The following is a 27,636-nucleotide window of genomic DNA, read 5'->3' on the forward strand; positions in this document are numbered from 1 at the left end:
AATCAATAACTGCCAAAAGTCACAGCAAACTTTTTTTTTTCAAAACTGACGTGTTTCCATTAAGTTAGTTCATTTTTAAATGCCAAATTCCACAGTTATATGCTTCATCTGCATCAAGCAACTGTGCTGTACATGCCAAATTTGTATCGTCTTTGAATTGTAGTTGGGGGCCGCAAAAAAACCCGTCCAAAGGCCACCAAAGGTCCCCGGGCCACACTTTGGACACCACTTTGGACACCCCTCCACTGATCAAAATTCTTGAAAACCAAAGGATTCAACATAATTGTGTTTTTATTGGTGCATGCATCATGGTGCATGATAAACAGCAGAAGATTGTTTAACCCTATAGGGAAACAAAACAGCTCAACTAGTGTTAAACTAAACATTTAAGCATCATAATAAGTAAACATCAGATACAATCTAATCTTTTCTAAACAAATCCTTACCTCCTCCGGTTGTAAACAAACACGGAAGTGAAGCTGCAACACCGACCTGAACCTCTCCTGTAAAACACGTGAATCTGCAAACAAATGCGAGAAATCACGGAAATAAAACCGATTTTCTTCGCTATATCTGCAGGTCATTGATAAAATGTCAGAGTTTTTAATCTTAATGTGGGACGATCTAAAGTTTCCCACGGCGACATAAACAACTAAAACACATTTATTTAATCTTAGCTAACATTAAAGCTCAGGGGATGAGTCTTTGAGTTGAGTTATTTACCTGACTTGACGAAAGAATCGAGAAAAGTTATTTCTGGAGAAATTTCTGCTCCAGTTGTTTGGAAAGGCGACAAACTAACAGTAGCGACACAGACGGAACATCCGGTTGAAAAGACTTCAAAAATAAAAGCCCCGAGGAAAATGTCGATTTAATAACCGAAATCTCAGCTCAACTGAAAAAAATGAACAAACAAACAAAACGTGGGGCCAACCTTACCAGCAAAAAGCAGAAATACATTTAAACACAAGATTTTAATTATTTTTATTCAAATTAAAAAAGCTACTTCAACTTATTTTCATTTTTAAACAGAACTATTCAAATTTCATACTACTCATGAATCATGGTTGAGGGCTGCATAAATGCATTTTGATGGGCTGCAAATGGCCCCTGGACCGCACTTTGAACATCAATGCTGTTAATTTTGTTCAGAACCGCCCGGAAGTTGCATAATTAACCCACAAATTTTACCTTTAAATTTATTCAGTTTACTTACAAAATATTGTTTTTATCTGTAGTGGTCTAGCTTCCAACATTTTCTTTAAAAAGGCAAATAAACTGTTTATTTAAGAGTAAAAGTATTGGATTTATTTATTAATATATAATTTCCTTTTTTAAAATCATTTCAAGTAAATCATTAAAAAACTAATAAAAATCACTTAGCTGGTTGTTGAAACAAACATTTGCTGCTTTATTTTTTTATATCTTTGTTTTTACCATTAAAATAAAAAAGTGAAGTCACTTCCTGTCAGGACAGTCGAGTGACTGTCCTGACAGGAAGTGACTTCACCATGGCTTACTGTAACTTTACAGGTAATCAGCTGATTTCCTGCTTTGGAGCAGGATTTCCAGTTATTGACGCGGAGCTGGAGCTCCATGCTGCCCCCTGTGGAAGAGAAGAGCAAGTACACACAGCTGATATTTTGTAATCACAGCAATAATCAGAAGGAAATTAGACTTTTTTTTATTTTATCCTTTTACCTTTTTTTTTTTACATTAATCTGTTTTCATTTTTACTTTATGTTCACGTCTGCATCTTTAGGTTGTAAATTAGTGGGATGTATTTGGCAAAACATTTAAACAAAGATCAATTAAAAATGTTCTATATTTATTTGTAAAAAAAAAAAAAAAAAAAAAAAAAAACAGAACAAGGCGTTAATTTTCCAGAATAACCCTTTAATTACCAGCCTATTTTGATGGACACTGACTCTTCTGCTTCTTTTTCATTAAAAAGCAACAGGAATAATAAAAACTCAAACATATCCAGTTTAAAAAACAATACAAGAAGATAGAGGATCTTTAAAAAACAAAAACACATTTCTATTGTAAACCTGAAAGAGAACAGATTAATGCTGTTACCTTAGCATTCACTGGACCCCTTGATTTAAATGAAAATAAAAACTAAAGTCTCTACAGCAGCAGGTAGATGCTTTGTGAAGACAAAAATCTAAATATTTACATGTTAACAAATACAATTAACATAACTAAAACAACAGAAACTGAAAAAAAAAATTAAATACCTTAATTACAGTTACAATTAAAAATGTTCCAGTGGTTTCAAAGTTTATAAATTACCCCCAAAGTGACGATAAAGAGCAGCTTGCAGATTTACTCAGCAGAACCACATAAATAATTTAACCTGCGAGGTTCTGAACTCATCTGTTCTGTTTCCCTTTAGGATATACAAAAATGAGCCTGAAAGTCGCTCTTTACCTGCATGTAAAACACTAAAATTATCCCTTTTGATATCTAATGTCAACATGTGAGGCATTAAAATCTAATTCTCATTTTAAAAAACTATTAAAAACATGCTAATATTTCAGGAGCAGGAAATATTTACAGATACAGCAGTGACAAAGTCAGATGAAAAGAGTAAAAGGTGAAGACAGCAGGACGGCTCGGCTGTTAACCCCAAAGGTTTTCTGTGCGGCCGAACTTGTAGATCAGAGAGCTGCAGAGAAACGTTGTTGTTGGTTATTCAGGCATCTCAGTGTGGTGGCCCAGAAGGGTCAACAAAGGCCAAATACACAACAGAATAATAAACCAGCATTTATGCTAAAACAAAAGTTATGCAAAAACTATTTTAGGAATAATGGTAAAACAGAAATCATGCTATGCTAAAATGGAGTTTATCCTAAAATGGAATTTATGCCAACACTGAAATTATACTAAAACGGCAGTTATGCTAAAATGAAACTATGCTAAAATGAAAGTTTACAAACTTGTTAGCATAACATAGCAAGTTATGCTTAACTTCTGTTGTGGCTTTTGCTGTAGTTTAATTGTTTTTTCTTGTGTCGTAGCTTTTAATTTTGGTGATTTCTCTTTGCCACCTTAACTTCCTGCATCTTATTTCTAACTCAGTGTTTTCTCATCAGCATCATTAAGCAGCAATGCTTAATGCAACAAAAACCAGCAGCCGCTTGACTTTACGTCTTAGTTCCAGGTTTTACTCACCTGAAGAAGATGAAGGCGTTCTGAAAGAACACGGCCAGACCCGGAGCAACATCTTTCTCTGAGAAAAAGGGAACATCAAAGTTTTTTTTTTGTTTTCAGACCACTGACATATTATTGTTAAAAGATTGTTAAAGCTACTGGAGAGTTTGATACATCACAGTACCATCAGCATAGAAGTGGAAGTTTGACCAGAACATTTAGTATTTAAGATAAAATACGACACCTGATGCCGGAGGAATATCTTCAGGCAAATCAAGGCTGAGATGTCCAAATATTTTCTTCCATGGGTCAATACTTTCAAACTGAATGTACACCTGAGTCCTAATTTTATACTTTTTATTTGTGAAATATAAAGAATGAAATATTTTTTTTCTTTTGGTCAATTTTCTACAACTAAAGTTGTCATATTTGACTAGATAGAAAATAATTCTATAAATTATTACAGTAAAGATCTTGTAAAGATCTTGACTGAAAGTGGGTTTTCGGAGGGATTCTTTTTGCATTACTGAAAGGCATAAAATATGAAAAGAATATTACAGTAAATACTGCTTGTTATACATACAAATTTTAATGAGATTTTATTAAAATTGTGTAAAAAAATTTTTAAATTGTCTGTCTTTATCAACATTTGATCAAATTTGCTACATTCTGGAATTGCTTTTGGGGGCCGCACAAAATCATCCCAACGGTCACAAATGGACCTCGAACCATATATTGGACACCCCTATATTAAGTTAAAGGAAAAATCTGCTTCCACACAGTGAGTTAATTTATTAAAAAAAAACTAAAAGCAAGTTCTGAAGAGTATATGTTGTCTTGTTTAAATCTGGTTTTTCGAGACATCTGCTAATTTACACAGAAACCTGTTTCTTTCTTAGTTTTCTGTCTGAATCAGAAGAATAAAAACAAACAAACATGGAGGAGATGGAAGAAAACCTACTTGGCATGACGTACGCTCCAAACAGGATCCAGATGGAGCCGATGAACGACCCAAACATCATCATGAAGCCGATGAAGAGCCAGAGACGAGCGCCTGGAGTTCCAGAAACACATCAGGTTTAGAAGGATGCGACCAAAAACTGATGGGAGCTTCAACTTCCCCAGTGATCAGAACCCATCAGAACCAGGGCTCAAACAACTCACCTGTCCGCCCAAGGCAGCCCTCGCCATACGCGTCTCCTCTCACCTGGCCATTGGAAACAGCGTTGATCCTGGAACAGACAGGAACAGCAGCAGCCATTAGCACCGGGGCAGCCATTACTGAACAGGACAGAATTTTCTGATACTGGTTTTACTGGGACAACCTGGGTTTATGCTACTGGTGAGGTCATCCAACCATCCATCCACTCACTCATCCATCAAAGTATGGTCTCATCCTTCCATACATCCATCCACTCATCCAACCATTCATTGTTTCATCCATCCATCAGTTTTCCATCAGTTATTTTGTTCCTCACATGAAGAAAGCGATGGTGGAAAAGACTCCACATGTGTGGAATGAATGGTTCATCATGTCCTGAGTGGGGTACATGACTGCAGCATCGATCATGATCCACCAGCCGGTGAAGAACTGCAGAAAAACAGAAACTCTGCTCAGAAACAGGAAGCCATGAAACCAATAAACTGCTATTCAGTTTAAAACACATTGGGGTGTAACTAACCAGGGATCCAGCCACCACCGAGGCCACAGCGTTCCTCCGCTCTCCCCAGTCAAACCAGTCACACTCCGGCCAGCGGAAGTTATCCAGGAAGCCAGCCATCATCCGCAGGGTTTTCTTCCCAGCGATCGATCCGTTTCTTCGGCTCGGTCCGAGTCGACTTCCTGCAGCTCCGCCTGGAAACCGAGGCTCTGAAAATATGCATGAAGACACTCAGCGGTTTAATTAACATTCTTAATTTCTATTATTCTGTCTCTAAAACTGGAATGCAGCTATGATAAATAATAAAAGTAATAAAATAATGATTATTTTACAGTTTCTCAGTAAATGACTGTAAAATCATATTTCAGCCTCTAAATGAAGCAGCTCTTAGTCAGGGTTTAGTTTCACTTTACAAAAATCCTTCTTTATATTTTAGCAACAGAAAGCTCTACTCACTTTGAAAAAACGAATTTCGACACTTAAATCCATTATTAGAGCTTTTTAATTGGATTTAAAATCAAATGTTTGGTCTGTCGGAGCGACAAATGTCTATAACCAACCTGTATTAACGTCAGAATGAGTAAATCTGCTTCATAATGTCAACATGCAGTTTAATAAACTACTACTCACCTTTATTTACCCCGATTACCCTGAAAAATACTCTGATTACATCAAATCAAATACGGAAGTTCCTGCTTCTCTGGGTCATCTTCCTTTCGTTTGTTTACGGGTGAAGAAACAACCGCAAGCGGCGCTTCCGCCCCCTGCTGGTAGATAGTGTAACTACAAGGGGTTTAAACAGGAAAATGAGATTGATCTAAATTGGCCTGCCTATAAAGTAAAAATAACTATAGTTTAATCTAGTCAAAAAGAAAATATAATTACGTAAAAACAAAAAGCTAAATATTACTATTAAGAAATATACTGCTAAAAAAGATAAATTAAAATGTAGCAGAATTAAAAGAACATAACATGTAAATATAAGGCAACTTAATATGGAATAAATAAAAATGTACAAAATAAATGAAAAAAATGTAATAGAAATAAATTAAATTATTTAAAAGATAAACAATTCAAATAAATTACATTTCAATCTTAAAACATTAATTAACACAAATAAAATCATATGGATCTTGCTGATTAAAAAAATTACATGTAGACATACTTACAAAACAAATGATTAAAAAGGCAAAAACTATAACTCAATCCCAATCAGTAATTTACTGCCATCAACTTGAGCTGTCAGACTGAAGCGGCTCCTTAATCTCTCATTTCATTTAACTGTAAACTTTTAGGATTTAAACTTTCTTTAAAATTTTCAGGTTTTTTAAAACTGAAAATTACAAAGTTTAATCTGGTGAATGAGCCTTTTAGGATTCATGTCTAACATTTGACAATGAAATCCAGCTGGATGCAAATCCTCAAATTTACATAGGCATGAACGTGTTCAAAATAAAAAAGAACCACTGAAGGAGATTAAACTTCAGGATTAATTTTAATTCTTTCATTCAGTTGAGATAAAACTCTCTTTTGATGAATAGGTCAGTGGATGTATATAAAATGGGACTCAATATAAATAAAAATCAATTCTTGCACTGTAATGTTTCAATAAAACATTTGACTTGTCTTTCCAACTACATCTAGATGAACAAAAACATCAGAAAACTGTCGATTTTTTCCCCTACATTTTATTTATTTATTTTTTGACAAGTTTAAACACAAATAAATCAGAAAGTGAACCATAAAGATCCTGGGTTGAGTTGCAGAGAAGAATACAGGCTTAATTGTCTCGTTTCAGCCTGTTAGGCACCAGGATGTGCAGAAAGATAAAGTCCTGAGCAAAAAAACATAAAATAAAATCACAAAGATAAACACAGATTCGTACAAACGTGACTGATCCAGTGGAGAAAACAGTTCAACACATTCTGGCTGCTGGATCTGAATACAGGTTTTCCATTGTTGAATCCGACTTTGGCGGGATATGATGGCACGTGAGGATCCAATCCACCTCATCCCAGTAACCGCCATTTTAGTCCACTGGAAGAGGAAGTCATCAGGCAGCTAAGACTCCGAAAAATAAACAATAAGCGCCCCCCCCCGCCCCCCCCCCCTTTTTCCAGGAACACAGAATCACTGGGACAGAGGATAATTTCCTTTTTGTTTTGATTGTAGGAACCGTTCTGGTAAAATAAAGACACAAAAGAATGTTGAACGTCCCGAGAGCGCCCTACTTCCGGGTCGCTGCCTTTCAAACTAAAAGCATGCAGCTATAAACTAACAGGAAGCAGGAAAATCGGTGAAAGTGGAGAAATTCTTGGATACTTTTGAGGATGTTTCAGTGATTGCTCTGTGGCCAATAAAACTGTTAGCGTGCACAGCTATGAGCCAAAAACATTAAAACCACAGTGTAAAAACAAAGTCCAGTCCGACTCACTTTGGGACATTCAGAGGAAAAAACAACTTAATTTTATAAACATAAAAACCAGGGAGTTGATTAGATTCTTACTGCATTGACTGGACTTTAATTGGTGAGGATTTCTGTCGGGATCACAGGTTGGAGGTAACTAGTTACATTTACTTGAGCAACTTTAGAAAAAAAAAGTAGTTATAAATAGAAAAATATATTTTGTAAAAATGTTTCATCTGCTTAAATCTATTTTTATTTACTTATAATTTATCTGAGTCCTTAAAATTCCATAATTGAAATGTATTTTTTACACGTTTTGACTGATTCTTCCATTTCTAAATATTAAATCAGATATTCTGACCAGCTACTCAGTAGCCTTTTAATTAAATACTCATTTACTCTTACTTGAGCCATTTCTTGGATGCTACGTTTTACTTTTACTTGAGTAAAAATATTTTTAAGCAGTGCTACTCTTACTTGGGTAGTTTCTGGCTCCTCTACCCAAATTTGGTCCGTCTGAACGAGTGCTGATGAACCTGGGGAAGCCGCAGTCCAGCTAATCTTCAGTATTTAACAGAAATATCAACATTAAAAAGTGCCATCAGCTGCTGGTTGAGGCCTGGTTGTACAGAACCTCCTCCATTTTCCAGACCTGAACAGTTTCACTTGCCAGGACAAAGTTAGGAGTGCTCCTCCATGAAAGAAGAAGATTTACAGATTAATTCTGTACATTTTTTACTCTCAGCAGGAAGCGAAGGACCGACTCCTCTGGTCTCAAATGGAGAAAAAACGGAAACATCGTTGAGATGTTCCTCTGTGGGAATCATGGCCACGGGCAGGTAGTTGTGCCCCGCAAGCTGCTCTATGAGCATCTGGAGGACAGAAGGTGATGATCAGTCAGAGTGGACACGAAGAAGAAAAACCTTTTTAAAGTTTGAATGAAACCAGATTAACTGTTACAATTTAAAGAGCCATTTTTACCTACAGGCTAACCAAATAAAACTCATTTAACCTGCAAATGGTGCACCAATGCACCAATTGGCATCCCCTAAAGCAAAGTTCACACATTTTTCTCCCTTTCATGTCTGTTCTAATGCTCCTCTGAATCTTCCACTCAAAACTGGAAAGCAAAGTTGTCTTTAACCTCTCACATCTATGACATCACACATCGTAGACACAAAGATTCAGGTAACACTTTATCTGTGTGCATAAGACTGAGATGACACTGTCATAAACACGACATAACATCTGTCATGATCATGAAGAAGTCTTTATGAATGTTTATGACTGTTGTCATGAAGTGTTATTCGGTAAATAACGACACTTTTAATGCAAAGTTGCTCTAAAAGTTGCATTAAAAGTCCATTAAAAATGCCAACTTTGCATGGTTTTGTAAGCAATGCCAATTTAATGCAAAGCTGGCATTTTTAAAAGTGAAAAAGAAAAATAGATATAAAGAGCACAAATCTTTCTCATAAGAAAAAAAACAAAAAACAAAAACTGATGTCCAACTTCCTGTTGAAAAAACGAAGCAGATTCTCACCGGTGGCATCGTGTACGGAGGTTGGAGGATCTCTTTGATTTTCTTGAATTTGAAGAGGTGGACGTAGGCATAAACAACTAACAGAACAATCCCCGAAAGGACGATGCAGATGACAATGATCTGCGTCTGTTTTGATCCACCTGCGGAGAAAACAGGCCCTTTTTAATAAATAAGACAACACCAACCCTGGTGGTACTCCATAATCATCTTCAATCATCCTGGGTTTCATCCTACATAAAGTATGCGACTTTATCCAGTTAATGAAAAGTTAAAATGGGGCAGAAAACAATTGTAGTGGTAAATTGCAGGCCCTTACTGGAGCTAGGGATGGTTTCACACTGCATACAGCTGGCTGGACCGTATGCATTCCCATGTAAAACAAACTGCACCGTCACACAGTACGTCTCACCCACTTCCAAGCCATCAATTAACAGTGAGGACAAGGTGACACTGTGTTCCTGAAAACAACAAAAAGAAAAGAAAAGCAGAGTTAATAGTTGAGTTAATGAGAATATCTGGTGATAAAACATTTCACTCTTCACCTTCGGTTGCTCTCCTTTTTTCCAAAAGCGGATCGAGTGTTTCAGGGCGTCTGCATTCTCCTTATGCAGACTGTGGTTTCTCTTCAGGTTGACTGTGAGGGATTCAGGCGCTGCGGTCAGAGTGAAGTTCGGAGCGCACGGATGGCCTGGAAGAGACGGGAATACTGGTTGGATTCAGTCCGTTAACGACCCGAGACTCTGAGCTCAATCAATCTTCAGAAATTATAAACTTATCATGACATTTTCTTCTCGTTAGTATGGCCCGACACTGAGCCTTAACTCAATCAACAGCTCAGTTATGAAATAGATCCGTCACTTTGGGTGTTTTGAGGATTTTCACACCTCTCGCATCGTGTGAACCACGCCGGTCTGAAGGTTAACCACAGCTAAAAGCAGACAAACTAGGTTTTCTTTTGTTTCTTTTTTGATGTGCGTTGGGTCGTTGGCATCCTCCTGAATTTCTTCCAGTTCTGAACAGTAACAAAAGGTTTTGTTGTGGTTTATTACTCGCACCTGTCCAACCAGTATTTATGTACCATTTTACATTATTTCTTCGGCTCAGTTGTGGTGTACCTCAGGGTCGAGTCCTCAGACTCTTTTTTTCTTTATCATTTTGTGCATTTGATCCTAATAATCCTAATAAAACGAGGCCAAAATCTATCATCTTCTCCTTAAAGTTGCAGTTTGTAACTTTTATAAACAATATTTTTTAACATATTCATTGAAACTGTCTCTATGTCATGACAGTATGAGACAGACAATCTGTGAAAAAAAATTGAGCTCCTCTGCCTTCACCCAGGGCCAACTAAAAACAACCAATCAGGGCCAGGAGGATAGTCTTAGTGCTGTTAATCACCCTCAGAGTGGTGTTGCTCATCCCTAAAGTTTCTTCCTGATAGCAGAGCTTGTTGTAAACTCTAACGCTAGCTAGTTAGCGTAGCCACCTATTACATAGATAAACGGTTTTCCCTTAAAAGTAAGTTGTTTCTCCGCCATTGGCATAATTATAAGCGAGCACATGAGGTTGATAGACAACACTAGGACCCTGGCTCTGATTGGTTGTTTTTGGTCAGGAGCGGTGCATTATTCAGATGATGGTAGTAGCTCAAGGAGGAGTTGAATGAGATCAATCTTTTCAAAGATTGTCTGTCATATATTCTGCGGTCATTTTAATAAATAGGGAGAAAAAAAACAGTTACATACTGTAGCTATAAATTTGATTTTTAAAATGCTGGTTATGCTAAAAAAAAACTTTGATTTGGGGGTTTTCTTTTCAGATTTGTTTGCAGAATCAAAAATCTGCAAAGAAAATTCCTCGACAGTGATGAAAAAAGCTCATTACCAGTTATACTAAATGCATGATATCAAGCAGCCATGTTGGTTTGAATACATTTCTTCATTGAAAAATAAAAACATCCCTTGAAAACTACATTTTTATCTACTCAGGTTATGTTTAATGATCTGAAACATTTACGTATGCCAAGAAGGAAAAAAATAGAGCAGATTTATGTTGCGTAATTATTCCATGCAGAAAAATAAAAAGTTATAAAGAACAACTGGAAAATTCCAGGTGATCAAAGTTTAACCGAACAGCTGCAAACATCTGGCTTATTACCGTCTCTGCTGCAGGCCTCCACAGGCTCAGACTCAATCCCATTTCTCCAAGCTGTAACACGATACTGAATGCAGCTGTCGTCCAAACTCAAATCACAGGAAGTGAAGCGCGTGTCTTTGCACGTCTCTATGGGCATCCAATCCAACTCAAACCTGAGGACAAAAAAGGACCAAAAACAACCAAAATGTTAGAAAATACACCCGCGATGCATTTATGAAATACTCAAAAAATCTAAATCTAATAATAGAGATTCTAAAATATACAACTACTTCTCATTTCCTTTAGTTCTATATTGATTTAATAGATTTATTATACTTTATTTTATCCTTATTTTTCCTGCAAGTTAATCTTTATTTTCCCCTTGATTTTTTAACTGATGTCATAACTGATCTGTTCCTGTTTCTCTTTGAGTTTTATTTAATTAAATTTATTTCATTCATTCAATAATACGAACAGTTCATGTAACAGAAGAAATCATGAATGAAAAGGAGCAGAAAAAAGTGCAAACTTATAATGTTCACATAAACTAAAACGAGTTATTCAACTCAGAAGCCTACTAAAAACATATTTCTAATACACAAGAAATAAAAATACACATCAAACATCAGCTTATTCAATGCTATATTGCTTCATCATAATTATTTTCATTTAAAAACAGAGACTTACTTTGTTTAATCTCACTGTCAAAATTATTCCATAAACTGAAAACTTTAATTGAAATTAATCTTTCCATCGTCACCATTCTAAGATTTTATTCTGCCACAAAGTTAATATCGTTTTCAATTCAACATTATCATCCAATTTTATTTTGATTTCCACCAAAAAATAATCTGGTTTTCACCTGTTCCAAATTAGACCATCTCCTAATTCTACCTGAATTTATGTCAGATGTTTTCTTAAAACATATCTGGATTTTATCCTGATTTCATCTCCATCTTGTTCTGATTTTACCCAAATTGTTTCTGGATTCTTATCCAGACTTTGTTCCTAATTTTAATTGCCGTCATCCCACATTAGCAGAACTTTTCCAGCAGAACTCACTTGCGAGACTCGACTGTAAACGTCACGTCACTCTCTGTCGAGTTCCAGTTCAGTCTTGATTGGCTGATCACAACGTTGTTTGGCGGTGGCGTCTTAACAGCATCTGAAGAAAATAAACATTTTATTGTCAAAACATGAATCAAAACCATGAATAAAATATCCAGATTTTAGCCCAGGTTTCTCCTGGCTTCACTGGATCTTATCTTGGCTTTTATTAATCCTTTATTTTACTCTATTATATTAAAATTTTATCATTAATTACGCCCGGTTTTAATGCTGTTTATCGCCTTACTTTATTTTGGATTTGTTGTCATTTCATCTTGGCTTTACCTGGAATATATCTTATATGTATCCTGATTATATTCCAAAATTATCGCAGCTTCATAATCAGACAATATTCAGATTTTATCCAGCTTTGTTCTGGCAATGACTTAATCCTGAAATTATATCCGTTTTATTCTGCTTTTACTTTGATTTAATTCTTCTGTTCCTGATTTGGTTCAAGATTTTTTATCCTTTCTTGACCCGAATTATTTCTTAAATGTCTTCTGTTTGTATCTTGACTGTTATCCAGATTTTAATCTCATCTTTTTTCTAATTACATCATGATTTTTACCTGGATTTTATTCCTATTTTTTTTTCTGACAGTATCTTGATTTCAATCCTGCCTTTTACAGGAATTTTTATGATTTTATCTTTTCTTATACCTGGATTATACTTTAAATGCATCCTGAAACGTAATTCTGACTTAATCTTTGCTTCACATTGACTTTTTGTTGTTGTTAAATCCTGTTTTTACCCAAGGTATTTTTATACCTTAAAATAAGGTATAATCCAAGTAAAATCTGACATTTCCCATTGGGCACCAATAAATTATATTCTATTCTATCCTGACATTTATTCTTAATTTATACTTTTTCTGGGTTTTATGCAGTCTTTGGTTTTATTAATTATTATTATTATTCCAAAAACACTTCCAAACTGTTTGATACGCTGGAAAAAAAAAACAAAAACAAAAAAAAAAAAAAACCCTTTTTAAGAACTCAAGAAAAAAATAAACTGGACTTCTTTTGTTTCACCTCTCAAATTTATTCAGGAATCAACAACAGAAGTAAAGTTTGTTTCATGTTTTAGATAAAAATCAACACCACAGATAAAGTTCTGACAGGTTCGGACAGAGAAAAGCTTTAAAAAAGGGAAGAGGCCTCAGAGGCTCTTCCCTTTTTTAAAGCTTTTCTTCGGCCTCGTTGAGAAACTTCCCTCCCGAATCCGGACAGTTCTACTGACTCAACACGAACATCCGAACCATGTTTAATAATAAAGGTTAAAATGTTTCATGTCTGCGTTAACTGACTGAACCCGAACCGACAGAATCAGTCCGAGCAGAACCAAACAGATGAGAACAGAGAAGCAGATCCGAGAAAACGAAACATTCGGGTCTTTCCGTTAAACTCACCTGCTGCGGGCCAAACTAAGCAGAACAGAACCAGGACAACGAATTTCAGGTGAAAATGATCCGTCAAAGGACATAACCGTCTCGAATGGTCCATATTTACCAACATTTCCATAAAAACATTCCTCCAGCAAAGATCTTCTCGGAATTACAGCAGTCACACGGCCTCAACAAATCAACGAGCTTCTTCTTCTTCCTCTTTTATTGATGTGCAATACCGCCATCTACTGGAGTGCAGTGTGAACACCGGGACGCTAAATGTATACTGCTCAAAAAAATAAAGGGAACATTTCACTTTAATTTTGTGTGTGGCTCCAAATCCAGGCCTCCATTGGTTAATAAATTTGATTTCCATTGATGATTTTTGTGTGATTTTGTTGTCAATACATTCAACTATGTACAGAACAAAGTATTCAATGAGAATATTTCATTCATTCAGATCTAGGATGTGTTATTTGAGTGTTCCCTTTATTTTTTTGAGCAGTGTATATTACCAACACCCAAAACAAACAGAAAATAAATAAGAAAATTATATAAATAACATAATTGCAAAATAACGCTGCACTTCTTACTTTTACTTTATTTAAAATGAACAAGCTAGTTTTAAACAAAAGTTTATTTTGCCTTGTTTTTTATTTTGCAATTATGTTATTTATATAAATATAAATTACAAACATTTTCACATAACTTTATATTTTGGTCTGTGTTATGATGTAATTTTTAAATATATGATTGATGTTTTGATCAATACCAAATATTTTTTACACATACTTGACAAATTCTTGGATGGCTACTTTTTACTTTTATTTTAGTATAAATATGTTGAAGTAGAGCTACTCTTACTTGAGTACAGCCTCCTTTGATCATTTATTTATGTTTAAAACACAAATAAATTTAAAAGATCAAAGCTGGACTGAATCCTTTTGCAATGAAGACCCAAAGTTTTATGTCTAAAATCTATTGAAATCTATTACATCTATCTCTTCCACCACACTGTTGGACAGCTTAAACCTAGACTAGATTATTCTAAAATGATGTTAAATTTCATAAAATACAAGTTTGACCAGTACAATTTTAATTTTATTTAAGAACAGATTTTTCTTCTCCTCAAGGGGTCGCCACAGCGAATCATCTCTCCATTTAGTCCAATTCTCTGCAACCTCTTGCTTCATGTCCTCTTTCAGAACTTCAATAATTCTTTTTGGTTTTCCTCTTGGCCTCCTGATGCATTTTGTAGTTTAATGTAGCCAATCAATCTGCTATGCCACCATATAAAGTCTTTATTTTGAATAAAACTGCAAACTAAACCCTGAAACACAACAGTACCACAGTGAAATGGGACCATTGTAGATCATTTTAAATTTCTACAAAATTTCACAAATTTTATATAAAAAAGCTTGAAAAGTCAAAAAATTGCAAGAAAATTTTTTTTGATTTTGAGGTTAATTTCAGAAACTTTCTACAAAAAAAAAAGAATTTCTCAGTTTGAAAAGTCAAACATTTGCTAAATTTCGACATCTTACAAATTTTTCTGGCAAATATTTGACTTTTCATACTCAAATTTCTAAAATTGAGTTTGAAATTTAGATTTTTTTTTATTTATTTTTTTTAGAAAATTTTAAGATTGTTCGTTTTTTTATGTCTTAGTAGAATTTGAGTTTTTTTTCTAACATTTTTTTTTTACTTTTCAAGCCCACAAATTTCCTTGTTTTCTTTTTTTTAGTAAATTGATGAGATTAATCTAAAAATGTCCTTGTTTTTTGGCATAATGTTTTTCTTTCTTTCCTATCTACCATGGCCCTGATAGGCCGCCGTACACCAGAGCGCCAACAGGTGGCCAAGTCAAACACATGGACCAGAATTGGTTTATTAACAATTACAGAAACATCTCACACATGGACAATCTGACACAACTTCATAAAATGTTTGCCTTAAGCCAGTTTGAAGCACTAAATTCACTATAACCTCTTTCATTAATCAATCAATATTAATAATTAATGCTTATTAATAAAAGCTGCGGCATGCCAACAATGACAGTTTACAACAAGATGACAAAAAGTAAAAAAAAAAAACCCCAAATAAACAAAGAAACCACATCATTCAGTTCAACATGATTTACAACAGATGATGATTAAAACAGCAGAATCAACAGTTCTTCCTGTGGAACTGCGATCCGGTCCGGAACCAGAACCAGCATGCATCACCATAAGGTGTTTTCAGTTTCTGAGCGAACAGCTCCCCCTATAGGTGGAAAACGAGCCGCTCTTCCTTCAGACCTCAATATCTTCGACTCCCTCGTCTGGGACGATGGGAGAAACTTTAATCTCTGAGTTCATGCTCAGCATATTCAGCTTCTCGGAGTTGAAAGTGGGATTCACGTCTGTGAAGGTCAAGGCGACCTTGGGCTGCAGGCCGGCAGAGTTTCCTCCCGCAGAATAAACTCCAGAATCTCCGCTGCTGCTGCTGTTCTGACGGCTGTGTCTGCCGCTGCACACAGAGAAATATTCAGTTAAAACACAAATGTCGACAAATAACCAGTTACAGAGAAAAACAGGACGATTTAAGAACTTTTTGAAACTTTAAAGTGACAAAATGTTCACAAATGTCATGAAAACTAAATCTTTTAGGGAGAAAATAAAGGTAATTCATCAGTAAGTCAAAGGTCACATTGAAGGAGGAAAAAGTTTAGAAATTATTTATCTGAAACTCTTTATGTCTTGCATATTGACGCCACAAAAAAATCCCAGATATTTTAATTCCATCTAAGAATTATTTTAGTAATGAATTATTCAATCGATTAATCGTTTAAAATTCAGAACGTTCTGCAGATTTTTCATTTATCTACTTAAACCGGGTTTTTTTGTTTACAATATTAGAAATACATTAAACGATGCTAATATGCAACTAACTCTAATCATTTTTTAAAATAAGAAAATGAAATGTTAGTTCCTGAAATGCGATATTGTATATCATTTAGTCCCTTAAACATTTAACCATTTGTAGCAAAGAATGAATCTGTGGCTTAAAAAAACACTGTCTACTAATATGTTGATTATATTTGGGATTAATAACTGGACAGCAAAATGTCACTTGAGGAGTTCTAGGTAGTTGTTTTTTTTATCTTAAATGTAAAATGTTCATATTTTTTTAACTGCTTCTCTGAATGTGTAATTCTTTAAGCAAATTGCCTTTTTTGAGTCTGTGATCTCCAATTATCGATTAATCAATAGTTGATTATCATTTAAATTATCAATAAATCACAATTAATCATTTCAGCCCTAATTTGATAGGAATATTTTAAATTCCCCCTGAGAAAAGGAGCTAAATGAACACCAAATGACCTTCTGTCCTGGTCCAGGCCAGCTGGGAGCGCTGCAGAGTCCACAGCTGGATTAATCTCCAGGAGGGCCGACTCTGGGCAGACAATCATCACAGGATCGCACTGATCCAACTCAGAGACGATGAGGAATGGGTAGTCACCATCCTGCTGGAGGAAGAAGAAACAGGAAGAGGAGAAATAAATAAATCTGCAGTTTTAGGAAGACAGTAAAACATGTCCTGCTGTGGGAAACGAAGGCTGTACCTCTTTAAAGTAGGAGGGCAGCTTCTCATTAGGAAGGAAAGTTGCTTTGCACATGTGGAAACAGTGATGGCTGCCGTAGAGGAAGAGCAGCACGACCAGGAAGCAGCTCACCAGAGACAGCAGGAAGAACAGGAAGATCTTCCACCAAGGAACAACTCCTGATGCGACCAACACAAACAACTTAAAGCAACCTGACCACTAACACTAAATCTTACAGAGTATTTTTTGTCTAGTTAGCTCAAAATCTTAGTAAACTTCAGCAAGATATACGAGTGTGTTTTAATAATTCCGCCATGAAGAAATACTCATTTCACTGGCAGATTATTTTACTTACAAACATGGCAAGTTTGCCACAAGTTTGGCTTGGGTTGCTAGGTAACGGCACAATGCCAGTTGAATATGAAATAAGTGACATAATCTACCAGTGGAAGTAGTACTTTTTCATCAATATTAAGGAATTATTGGCTTAAAACAAGCTCCTTTATCTTGAAAAGTTACTTGTAAGCTAGTTTTTTTATTTTATTTTGAGTGCACTAAAATATTTCCACTAAAGACTAGACCAAAAATATTTGTAAGATTTGTAAGAAGTACACTGTTTTTGCAGTGTACTTCCTTCTGCAATTCATCCAGTCCTCATTTATCTTTCTATAATGATTATTTTAGTCATTTATTATTTTGACGATTAATCGGATTTTTAAAAAATTGTCTTACGGAGACAATTTAAACTTTCTTAAGAAACTATTTTTTGACAAAAACAAAGTAAAAATCACACAAAAACATTGTAACATGGTAAATTTGTTGCGTTTTTACTCTGCTAACATTATGACTATAATCTCACAGTTGAAATTTTTTCATAGCTGTCGTGCAACTCACCGAAACCACTTTTTGATAATATTTTCACTAATTTCCAATTTCTTCTTAGAAAAGAAAAATGAGACAAAATGAAAAAAAAAAAGAGAGATTAAATAAAAAATAGTGTATTTAATTCAGTTACCTTCAGTTTGGGTACAGAGAGGCGGTGTGAATGTGCTGCTTTTGTTGTAGAAGTCGTCGAGGGATCGGATCTGCACGCAGTACCGGGTCCAGGGTTCCACCTCGGACAGGGTCAGTATGGTGACATCGGTGGTCATCGTCATCAACGTTGAACCCTGAAAATCACACCGAGTATTAATTCATAAAGGCAGAACATGAACAGTTCTACAGCACAAAATGTCCAAAAAACTTAAAACAGTCACATTTAAAACAGAATCTGGAGACTTTTTTTCTGAAGACAAAGACCAACATAAAGGAGAAAATAAATATCTCAATAAATGAGAATATTAACAAAAGCTTATTTTTTTGTAATTCAATTAGAAAGAAGAAACTTAACTACTTAAGCCGTTTTCATATAATATTAGAAATACATTAAAAATGCAATAAATAATTGAATAATTTTTTTTAAAGAAAATAAACATTGATCATTTGTAGCAACATTCCTGTAGTAAATCTGAACCAGGTGAAGCTAAAACTGCACAACTTGACAAGTTTTGGCTAAAACATATTTACAGATAAATATGTAAATATGCACTTAGGTGTTTTCATCCTAAATGCAAAATGTTTGTATTTTTGTTCAGTTTTGACTTAATTACTGCTCTCGATATGTTATTTCTTTTCAATAAATTGGCGTTCTGAATACGACAGTTAATTTTAATCAGTTACTAAATTATGACAATTATTTCAATAATCGATTAATCACAATTATTGCAATTAATCGTTTTAGCTATAGTCTCTGCAGTGTGGCAGGAGCTCTCGTAAAGGCCAATATCATCAGGGAATATTATTTATATGCGGGTCTAAACTTGTTTTTCGACGTGCCGTGCCACCCAGACGTTTCTAGTCTGCATACAAGGAAGTGATGCAAACCTTCTTGCAGCTTTATTAAATAAACCCACATGCAGGAAGTGATTGCCCCACTTGGTGTCTGCCGTCTTTCATGTGTGGCAGGATGCACCTGTGCAAAGTTTCCGCAGCACGAGTGAAAAACCAACATTGTGCAGAAACAAACAGCTCGGTTGTGTGGGTTTTGAGTGATTGTTTTTAGACGGTGGCTGAAGTTTCAGGTTTGTTCTCTAATAAATTTGGAGAACAGAGAGAAAAGTGGGGGGGAATTTAGAAAAACATTTAGTTAACCTACCTTCCCATCTTCAGGCTGTTCCCAGTAAACAATCTCATAGTACAGCTTATGAAGTTGCTCCTTCATGGAGCTGTTGGAGCTGTTCTGAGGGTCGGTGATGAAAATATCCAGAGTGCTTCCTGAGACACCAAGCCGAACTTTAGACGGAGGTCCAATAGCAGCTGGTGGAGGAAAGACAAACACAAGATGAAGAGTTAGAAGAGAAAGCAATCCTGACTTTCTGGAGCAGAAACGAGTGTGTGTTAACACTAGGACTGAGACGATTAATCGATTACTAGAATAACTTTCACAATTGATTAATCATTAACGGCAGTATACAGACTCAAAAAGGCCATTCGGTATTTAGGCCAAAACTGAACAAAAAATACAAATATTTTGTATTCAAGATAAATGCTATGTTGTTGCATTTTAGTTAATAAAATACTTGTTTTGTTTAAAAGAATGAATTAAATTATTTGTTTATTGTAATCTTGTAATGCATTTATAAGAAAAAGTTCAAGTGGTAAAATGAAAGATTTTCTGAATTTGTACATTTTTAAAAATCAGATTAAATCGATTAATCATCAGAATAATCAACCCTATCTCAAACTCTACAAACCTCATGTTTAGCATGTTAAAGGTTAAAGTTTAAGCAGAACAAGATTGAACAAACGCCTCGACAACCCCCCCAAAGCATTTTAGCAAAAACTCTTCACACCAAAAAACCAAGCATGGGTGGAGGAGGGATGATTTGAACTTTTTTTCTTACCATCTTTATCGGGACAGAACTGTATGGATTTCCACACTGAGTGACTTCCGTTCAGGTTGGTCTGAACGCGGACTGTATAAAGGCCCAGGTAGTTCAGCCCTGACCTAGTGAGGTCACATGACCTCCCAGAGGTCTCTGCACACACTGTGGTCCACTTTGGGTTCTTCTTCTTCAGCTGGTGATTCCTGGGAAAATAATTAAAAAAAATATAAAACACTCCCTCCATCCTGAAGCTGATTTCCACCATAAATGCTTATTGATTATTGGTAGATTTGTTTTGTCATACAGAAGGTTATGTTAGTGAACAGCTCAGAAAACACGCTTTTTACTTAAAAATGATTTAGCAACAAAAGAATGGCTTTATGGAGGACCAATCCTGTCATAATTAAAAATAAATATAGAAATAAATGACTCATTAAAATTATATCTCCAGATAGCAGCTTGACTAAGTAAATTAGTGCCATTAAATGAAATAAAATAATAAAAATGAAGAGATTTGTTTAAAAATGAATTTTCCGGACTATAACGTGCCATTTTCACCATATTTTGGCTGGCTGAAGTTTAAAATAAACAGGCACAAACAAAACTATTTGGTTACCAAAAAATAAGACTGGAGAAAATATATCAGCGTTTAAAAAATAAAAGAGCAGTAAAATATTTTGTAAATAAATCTCAAATATATCATCACCCTCCTAAAATAATGGCCAAAGTCATTTTTTGCCAAAAGTTTTTTTTTTTTTCCCCCAAATCATCTTTTGATGATTTTGTTTTTTTTCTTTGGGGCAAAAAAAATCAAAAGTCGTATTTGGGTGGTAATAAATATGGAAGCAAAAAAAGCTTGTAATAAAAGAAAAGAAATACAAAATAAAATAAAAAGTATGACTAAAAACTATCGGATTAAATAAAAAAATATGCATAAAAGCACATAAACAAAATCCTATTCTGTTATGTGTAAGGCTACTTTTTGATCCTGTATTTTTTATGAGTCATTTATTTATTTTTGTATTATTCTAAATTATGGCAGCACCGATCTTCCATAATTTCTGCTGTTCGTCTCTTATGCAGAGCTCTGAGGAAGGAGATATGTGATAAGTTAGTTTAATTTGTCAGGTGGGTTTGGATTACATTTTCCAGCTCATGCTGAACATTTTAAAGCATTAAGTGGCAGCAGAAGTCCTCAGAAAGACACAGAGTTAGATTTTAGAACAGATTTTAACTCTATGTAGCATTAACACTTGGGGAAAAAAATGTATCAAAGGTTAAGTATCTTCTACAAGAGTGAAATGTTTCCAGTGTAACAACGTTTAGTTTTTCCCTTCATCAGATATATCAGGTTTATATTTTTATTGGAGATGTAAATGATTTACCCGGCGTACTGCACAGTGAAGGTGGCGGAGTCGGATCCGGCAGCGCTCTGGTCCCAGTCCCAGGTCAGAGTGTAGTTGGTGTTTAAGGTCAACATGAAGAGGTCATGAGGAGGGGTCAGCCCTGCTTCAGCTGCAACCGAAACAAATTAATCTGAATAAGCTGATGTGTTGTCATTTATATGAAAAGTTTGAAACAGTTTTCTAAGTTGAATAGCTAATATCTTTTCAATATGAATAAGTGTTAATATACAAGTTTATGCTTCTTTTTGGTGCTTTTCATTCATTTCTTTTAGTTGTTACATGAATTATTCATAGTTACATGAACTATTCATAGCCAAGCTCTGCTTGGGTTGCTGGGTGACAAGATGGGCGTGCCTGGGGTTGCTAAGTAACGGGCGGGGTTTCTAAGTAACGGGCGGGGTTTCTAAGTAACGGGTGGGGTTTCTAAGTAACGGGCGGGGTTTCTAAGTAACGGGCGGGGTTTCTAAGTAACGGGCGGGGTTTCTAAGTAACGGGTGGGGTTTCTAGGTGACGGGTGGGGTTTCTAGGTAACGGGCAATGGCCGCTGCTTTGTGATGTTACAGTTGGAAGGTTTTTAAAACGTTAATTTATTGTCAGAAAATGTCTGGATGTTTTTCTAAGTGTTTCCGCTGTATTAAGAAGCAGTAGACAACCAACTTGAAGTACAAAAACGTCCAAAATGTGATTTTTAAAAGACGATTTTTGTTAAAATTGCGTCTTTATTCTGCTACAATTATGACAACATTCTCATAATTAAACAAGAATTATCATAGCCTCTGTTGTACAATTCAGTGAAAGGATGATTGAAATTAAAGTCACTATTTGAAACTGTTCTTTCATTTGTAATTATTTTTTAGAAGAAAAAAAGCTAGAAAAAAAAAGATTAAAATCTGAAAAAAAGGATCACATTTAATTTTAATAGATATGTCCCAGCCCTATGTTGTTTATGCACAGTTATCCACCTCCATCATTAAATCAATAACCGTGCTCGCCACAAACCCTTATTACTCTGCAGGGAAATTTATGCATCATCACTTAAACATCTGAACACTTTGAAGACGCTTAAGATCGTTTAAATGTTTGTTAACGCACTTCAGACTCTCTGGATGCTGCAAATAATCTGATCTAAAGGTTACAAAGCAGGACCGGATGCCCCAAAACCTCATTTCTATTATGTTACTTCCCCACCATGTTGTTACTGGTAGAGCTGAGCAGCAGGAGTCGCCCAGATGTTGATGACAAACCGTTCTGGACTCTTGTTCTGTGTAAAATTATTCTGGGATGTTCTTTTTTTTTTAGTCATAAAAGAAGTCTGACATCCCTGAAAGGTTGAACGCCTTTCTATGATTTAGAAGCCGAAACCTCGGCAGCAGTCATGTGAGGAACTGACTCATTTTGAAACACATTGCACAATCAGACCCTGAAGGAGTCTGTCGGCACAAGTAGAGACTGATACTATAAAAGCACTTCCTGTTTTTGTTCTGTCTCGCAGAGGACCTGCAACAACTATGGCACGCTGTATTTCATCAGTTTCCCTAATTTGCAAAACTCACATGTGGCTCTGATTTTCACCAGTTTTCCCAGTCTAGTGGTTTTATTTCTTGCAGATTAGCTGTAAAACCATCTGACCAGCTAATCTGTGGAGGAACTTGTTCCTCTTTCTTCAGTAACATCCAAAGATTTGAGAGAAGATGGACGACAAGAAAAAACCTCACTTCCTTTGTTCAGTTTCATGCTTCCCTTATTCGTAATATTTTTTGTTGAATTTGAGTTTGTTGGCTCCCGCCTCTCTAAGCTTGGAGGAGTTTCTCTGTGGTGTGAGTTCCTCGTTCAGGGAAAGCATTGTGAGGAAAACCTGCCGTTGTTCTCGGATTTGAAGCGACTGAGGTTTTCCTTTAGCTCCAGTCATTGTTTCTGAGAAAATATTAAATTTTCAGGGCGTTCAATGAGCTGGAACTCGGTCGCAGGATCGTTCCAGCGAAATCTTGGCTCATTTATCAGGCAGTAAATGAAACAGGACGGTACAAAAATTATGAGCAATCATCTTCCAAATAAACGTTCTTGGCTAATAACCAATGAGGAATGATAATAACAGTGTTAGGAATGAAGGGTTGAACGATTGTAATGATCACAATGATAATTGGGTCATTTTCTGCTCATAACTTTTTACTTTCGGTGTGTAACCATAGCAACAAGGAGATCCAAGAGGAGTTGACAAAGAGGCGAGCTGAAACCATCTCTTCTATTGACCAAAATGTTCAAGGATCTTATCCCCTTCTCCATCGTCTCCCTAATCATGATAATTAGGTCTTCTTCTGCTCTTACTTTTTTTTGTTTGAGTGTGTAACCAATGGCAACAGTGTCCTAAGAGGATTCAAAAAGAACTAGTAGGAAAAGTTGAAACGATGCGTTTCATTGACCACAAGTTTCAAAAATCATATGCCCCCTACTCTAGCATCTCCCTAACCATAGTCACAATAATCATTGGCTCTTTTTCTGCTGCTTTTTAATTGTCAGGCAGTTATGAAGGTGTGTAACCATGGCAACATGGAGGAGTTGACAAAGAGGCAAGCTAAAACCATCTATTCCCTTGACCATGATGTTAAAGGATCGTAACTCCTACTCCAGCATCTCTCTAACAGGAATTACCATGAAATTTGTCTTTTTCTGCTCTTACTTTTTCAGTTTTGGACAGTTACTAAAGTGAGTAACCGTGGCAACCTGGTCTTCCAAGAGGACCTGACAAGGAAGCAAATATTTCTTCCCCATTGCCCCAAAGAAGAAATTACTATAACTTTATCATTTTCTAATACTTCAGTATTGTTATATCCATAAAAATCTCAAAATATTATTACTCCTCCTGTAAAATGGGCTTATGAATCTTACTTAAAGAACAATGTCTGCAAAACATGAATTCATAAAAAATAAGGAACTAAAAATCTGCGCCAACCTGTGTCAACAACATTTAATTTTCAGATAAAGTATTTTGGAGATGAATTTTAATTTTTCAGCAAACGCGGCATCCTCAAGACAACAAAACACAATTCAATGCAACGTTTTGGATTATTTGAGGACATTTTTTGTCCATATAAGTATTCTACAGAAAGAACAGGTTTGATTTTAACAAACGCTCTGGTTTCTTAGGATATTCACACACAGATTTAAAACTAAATTGTGTCACATAATCTAACTGCTTTTACTGAAAAACAACTAAACCACCGTAGTTTGACATGAGCATTCACTTAATCAGAGCGCTCCTTTAGTTCTAATAAATTGATTTTTAGGGGTTTTATTGACCAGATAATTTCTACAAACATGAAAAAGATGCAGAAGTCTTTTTTCAGCCAGATGACTGGCAGTGTGTAGCAGCAGTAAGGTTGGTGGGTTTGATCATATTTGACTGTTCTCTCTAAAACCAAATGAAAACTCCAGTCAGCCCGATACTTTCTATGACACACAGTAGCAACTGTGATTAAACATTCCACACGTTTTGAAACTGTTCAAAACATTAGTCTAAAACTTTCCCACATGTTATGAGATTTTCACATTTCTATTTCAGTAAAGAGTTGAAACCAGTTTAACAAGCAACCACTTCATCAAAAGCTTCAATGCATCTGATAAACTGAGAAAGAAGAGAAAATCCTCCAGGAAAATATTAAGCATTCTGAACTTCACATAACCTATTTGAAAGTTGGCTAACAGAGCATACAGTATCCTCTTTACTGCTAGAAAACAACGGTGCGGCTGTTGGGAAAAATGTGCCCTCAGTTTGCAAACAATGTTTTATTATAAGCCAAATTTGTTTATAACTGCTTGGAAAAACCCTGAAAACAGTCTAAATAGTCTAAAAACTGTACTGTGACAGTTTTTAGACTATTTCTCAAAATCTTAGCAGGTGAAACATAATTATATCCTTAATTCCACTGCATAAATAAAAGTCCTATGTTTATTTCACTCGAATTACTATCAAAATAGCAAAATACTATGTTAATTTCTGCCAAAATAAGCAATAATTTACATATAAACCAGGTCTCAAAACAGACAAAACAATAACATTCAGCATATGACTTTGCTTTCATATCTTCGTTTTGTACGCAAAGTCAAATTCTTTCATACACATCTACATAAGGTGTATGTTAATTGTTGTTATATTTAGTATTTTCATAAATTACAGGTAAGCAGTCAGAAAAATACCTAAAATTTCACATATAATTACGTTTAATTCATGTCTAAAACTGTTGCTTCAATGCTTCATTTAACAAAAATAGTGTAAATACTGTTCCTTTCAATGTATTTATCAACAATTTATGACGTTGTTACATTTCCACTTAATGTGCAGACAGTGTATGTGTGGCATGTGACAATACAGAAAATCAAGACGCTAGAAGAGGGATGGAGGCATTAAGGTAAAACCACGTGGAGACCTTCAAGCACAGCCAAGATACTGCGCAGAACCCTCAAGCTCCCAGGCCTCTGGTAGAGGACCCAAACTCAGAGGATGAAAGAGAGAGAGACCACCCGCGGAGGGTGAGAAGGGATTTTTTTTAAAAACATCAGCTGCTTTGTTTTCTGATTACTAACCACAAAAATATCCACGTCGTTCAAACTCCAGTTGTTTTCATTTGAGAAAGAAATTCAGAGAGAGAAGAATCAGAACCACGACCTTATCTAACCTGAGGTCGTTCGAGAAAAACTCTCAGATCAGTTCAGAAACTTCCTTTCTAGGTCAAATTTACCAGGGCGGAAACACTTAAGTAAAATCTGATCTGCGACCATTATTGCCCATGGGTGTATCCACTGTAAGTTTACAACATAATTTGAATTATATAATGGCCAAGCAATGCGCATTTATAATCGAGCTTTTACGTTTGGGTTTAGACCAAATGATTCGTTTCTTGCTAATAATACTTGGATACGGGTGTGATATTAGAGTATGAACATACAAAGTAAAACAGCTCCCACTTAATATAATTACATTGGAAGAATTCGGCAGCGTCACTGAACAAAAACACTTTCTGTTTCCTTTAACATTACACGCCAGACTCCGTTTAAACCAAATAAATGTTAACCTTTAACAGATAATAAAATCACCTCCGTGCAAATAATAGCAGAATTTAATAAAGGAAATTCAAAACAAAGCAGCTATCAATCATTCGGCTTGCCAAAATGATCATGATAAACATTGACAGATGATTAAAAATAGTTAAGAAACTTGCACTCATTCCGAATGATGTTAGCAGACAAATGTTAGCATAAAAACAGACTCACCTGCGCTGCCCTTAAGGCACACAAACAGAAGGCAGAGGCGAACCAAGGCCAACATGGTTGATATTTGACCATATAAACCTTTTATTTTTAATTCCGATCAAGTCTTCATTGTACTGGCTCGGATGTTGTCGGCTCCGATGCGTCCTGCTCGAAGCGAGGACAAACTTCCTGACTAGCTGTGTTTCTTCTTTGAAGTCTCGCAGTAGGTCTGGTGATTGGTTGCATCTTTCACCTCCTACTGGTTATTATTGGTAATACCACCAAGAGAGCATTCACATTTTTTCATTTTATAAAGAATAAAACTCTCATCACAACGACGCAAAGACATTGAACAAAGCCGATCCAGTACCATCTGGGACGTGAAAAACTATAAATAATTATTAAATTTTTTTATACACACATCTTATAAACACTCACATTTTGCTCAACAATTGGGACTGAAACAGAATGTTGTTTTTGAAATATTAATGTGATGTAACTTCAAAATACTGCAGCTGCCTCTTATGAAATTGTAGATACAACCTTCCAGACAGCATATCTCAGCCACAAGAATAGGCTAATGCATTGATCGATATCACTTAGAGAAAAGTACCACAAAAAATAAATAAATTTTAAATTCATTATTTACATGATAATGATGCAAATGTGTGTCCTAATTTTTTAAAATAATAACAAACATCTCTATATAGAGCATAACACTATGTATATATTTATTAGTTATTTCTTTCTGCAAGTCTACTTTGTTATAGGAAAGTATTGCAACATTCAAACCCGCAATTTAGCAAGATATGTAAATCAGAGCTGGTCCAGACATATTGTCTTTACAGAATTACACTATTAAAAATATAAACAAGGGCACAATGCAACCTTTTAGTGGACTATAATCTATAAAAAAGAGCTGCCTGTTTGCTACACTTGCAGTGGAGATGAAGATGGTCCATTCAGGAAAGCAGAGCTGCATCAAACTTTAACGTGGAACTGCAGAAGAAAAAAAAAGAAAAAAATTGAATTGTTAATGCATGCCACCATGAAAAACCTACTGAGTTTTACTTAATTTT

General features: G+C 35.4%; 4 protein-coding genes across 5 annotated transcripts in view; all 4 read right to left on the reverse strand.

Annotated features, from left to right (window-relative positions):
- Window positions 1-826, reverse strand: part of LOC106916106 (protein mono-ADP-ribosyltransferase PARP4-like) — a 46,991-nt gene extending 46,165 nt beyond the window's left edge. Inside the window, exons 1-2 of the mRNA XM_088003038.1 lie at window positions 724-826; window positions 447-503 (exon numbers count right to left, since the gene is read on the reverse strand). The gene's annotated coding sequence lies outside the window, so the exon portion shown is untranslated. The remainder of the gene's footprint in view (window positions 1-446; window positions 504-723) is intronic.
- Window positions 827-1,875: 1,049 nt separating this feature from the next.
- Window positions 1,876-5,576, reverse strand: LOC106916110 (transmembrane protein 50B). Its single transcript, XM_014984159.2, has 7 exons — window positions 5,448-5,576; window positions 4,839-5,026; window positions 4,635-4,747; window positions 4,321-4,388; window positions 4,118-4,210; window positions 3,178-3,235; window positions 1,876-2,671 (listed from the first exon to the last, which is right to left on the reverse strand). The coding sequence occupies exons 2-7, from the start codon at window positions 4,938-4,940 to the stop codon at window positions 2,626-2,628; spliced, it is 480 nt and encodes a 159-aa protein (XP_014839645.2). The 5' UTR covers window positions 4,941-5,026; window positions 5,448-5,576; the 3' UTR covers window positions 1,876-2,625.
- A 913-nt stretch (window positions 5,577-6,489) lies between these two features.
- On the reverse strand, window positions 6,490-13,604 carry ifngr2 (interferon gamma receptor 2). The gene is made up of 7 exons (XM_014984158.2): window positions 13,422-13,604; window positions 11,966-12,068; window positions 10,925-11,076; window positions 9,310-9,455; window positions 9,084-9,225; window positions 8,768-8,907; window positions 6,490-8,096 (listed from the first exon to the last, which is right to left on the reverse strand). The coding sequence occupies exons 1-7, from the start codon at window positions 13,531-13,533 to the stop codon at window positions 7,905-7,907; spliced, it is 987 nt and encodes a 328-aa protein (XP_014839644.2). The 5' UTR covers window positions 13,534-13,604; the 3' UTR covers window positions 6,490-7,904.
- Window positions 13,605-15,267: 1,663 nt separating this feature from the next.
- Window positions 15,268-26,769, reverse strand: LOC106916113 (interferon alpha/beta receptor 1b-like). 2 transcript variants are annotated; one of them, XM_014984163.2, is made up of 8 exons: window positions 26,579-26,769; window positions 21,290-21,419; window positions 19,923-20,107; window positions 19,175-19,335; window positions 17,996-18,149; window positions 17,002-17,159; window positions 16,760-16,902; window positions 15,268-15,905 (listed from the first exon to the last, which is right to left on the reverse strand). In XM_014984163.2, exons 1-8 carry the CDS (start codon window positions 26,631-26,633, stop codon window positions 15,689-15,691), a joined length of 1,203 nt encoding a protein of 400 aa, XP_014839649.2. In that variant the 5' UTR covers window positions 26,634-26,769; the 3' UTR covers window positions 15,268-15,688. The 2 variants fall into 2 exon arrangements, with proteins under 2 accessions (XP_014839649.2, XP_014839648.2); XM_014984162.2 differs by having other exon boundaries at window positions 16,760-16,905.
- Window positions 26,770-27,636: the final 867 nt, after the last annotated feature.

This window comes from Poecilia mexicana, unplaced genomic scaffold (assembly GCF_051168715.1).
Source record: "Poecilia mexicana isolate PSO_F unplaced genomic scaffold, ASM5116871v1 scaffold_2, whole genome shotgun sequence".
Taxonomy (NCBI): Eukaryota; Metazoa; Chordata; class Actinopteri; order Cyprinodontiformes; family Poeciliidae; genus Poecilia; species Poecilia mexicana.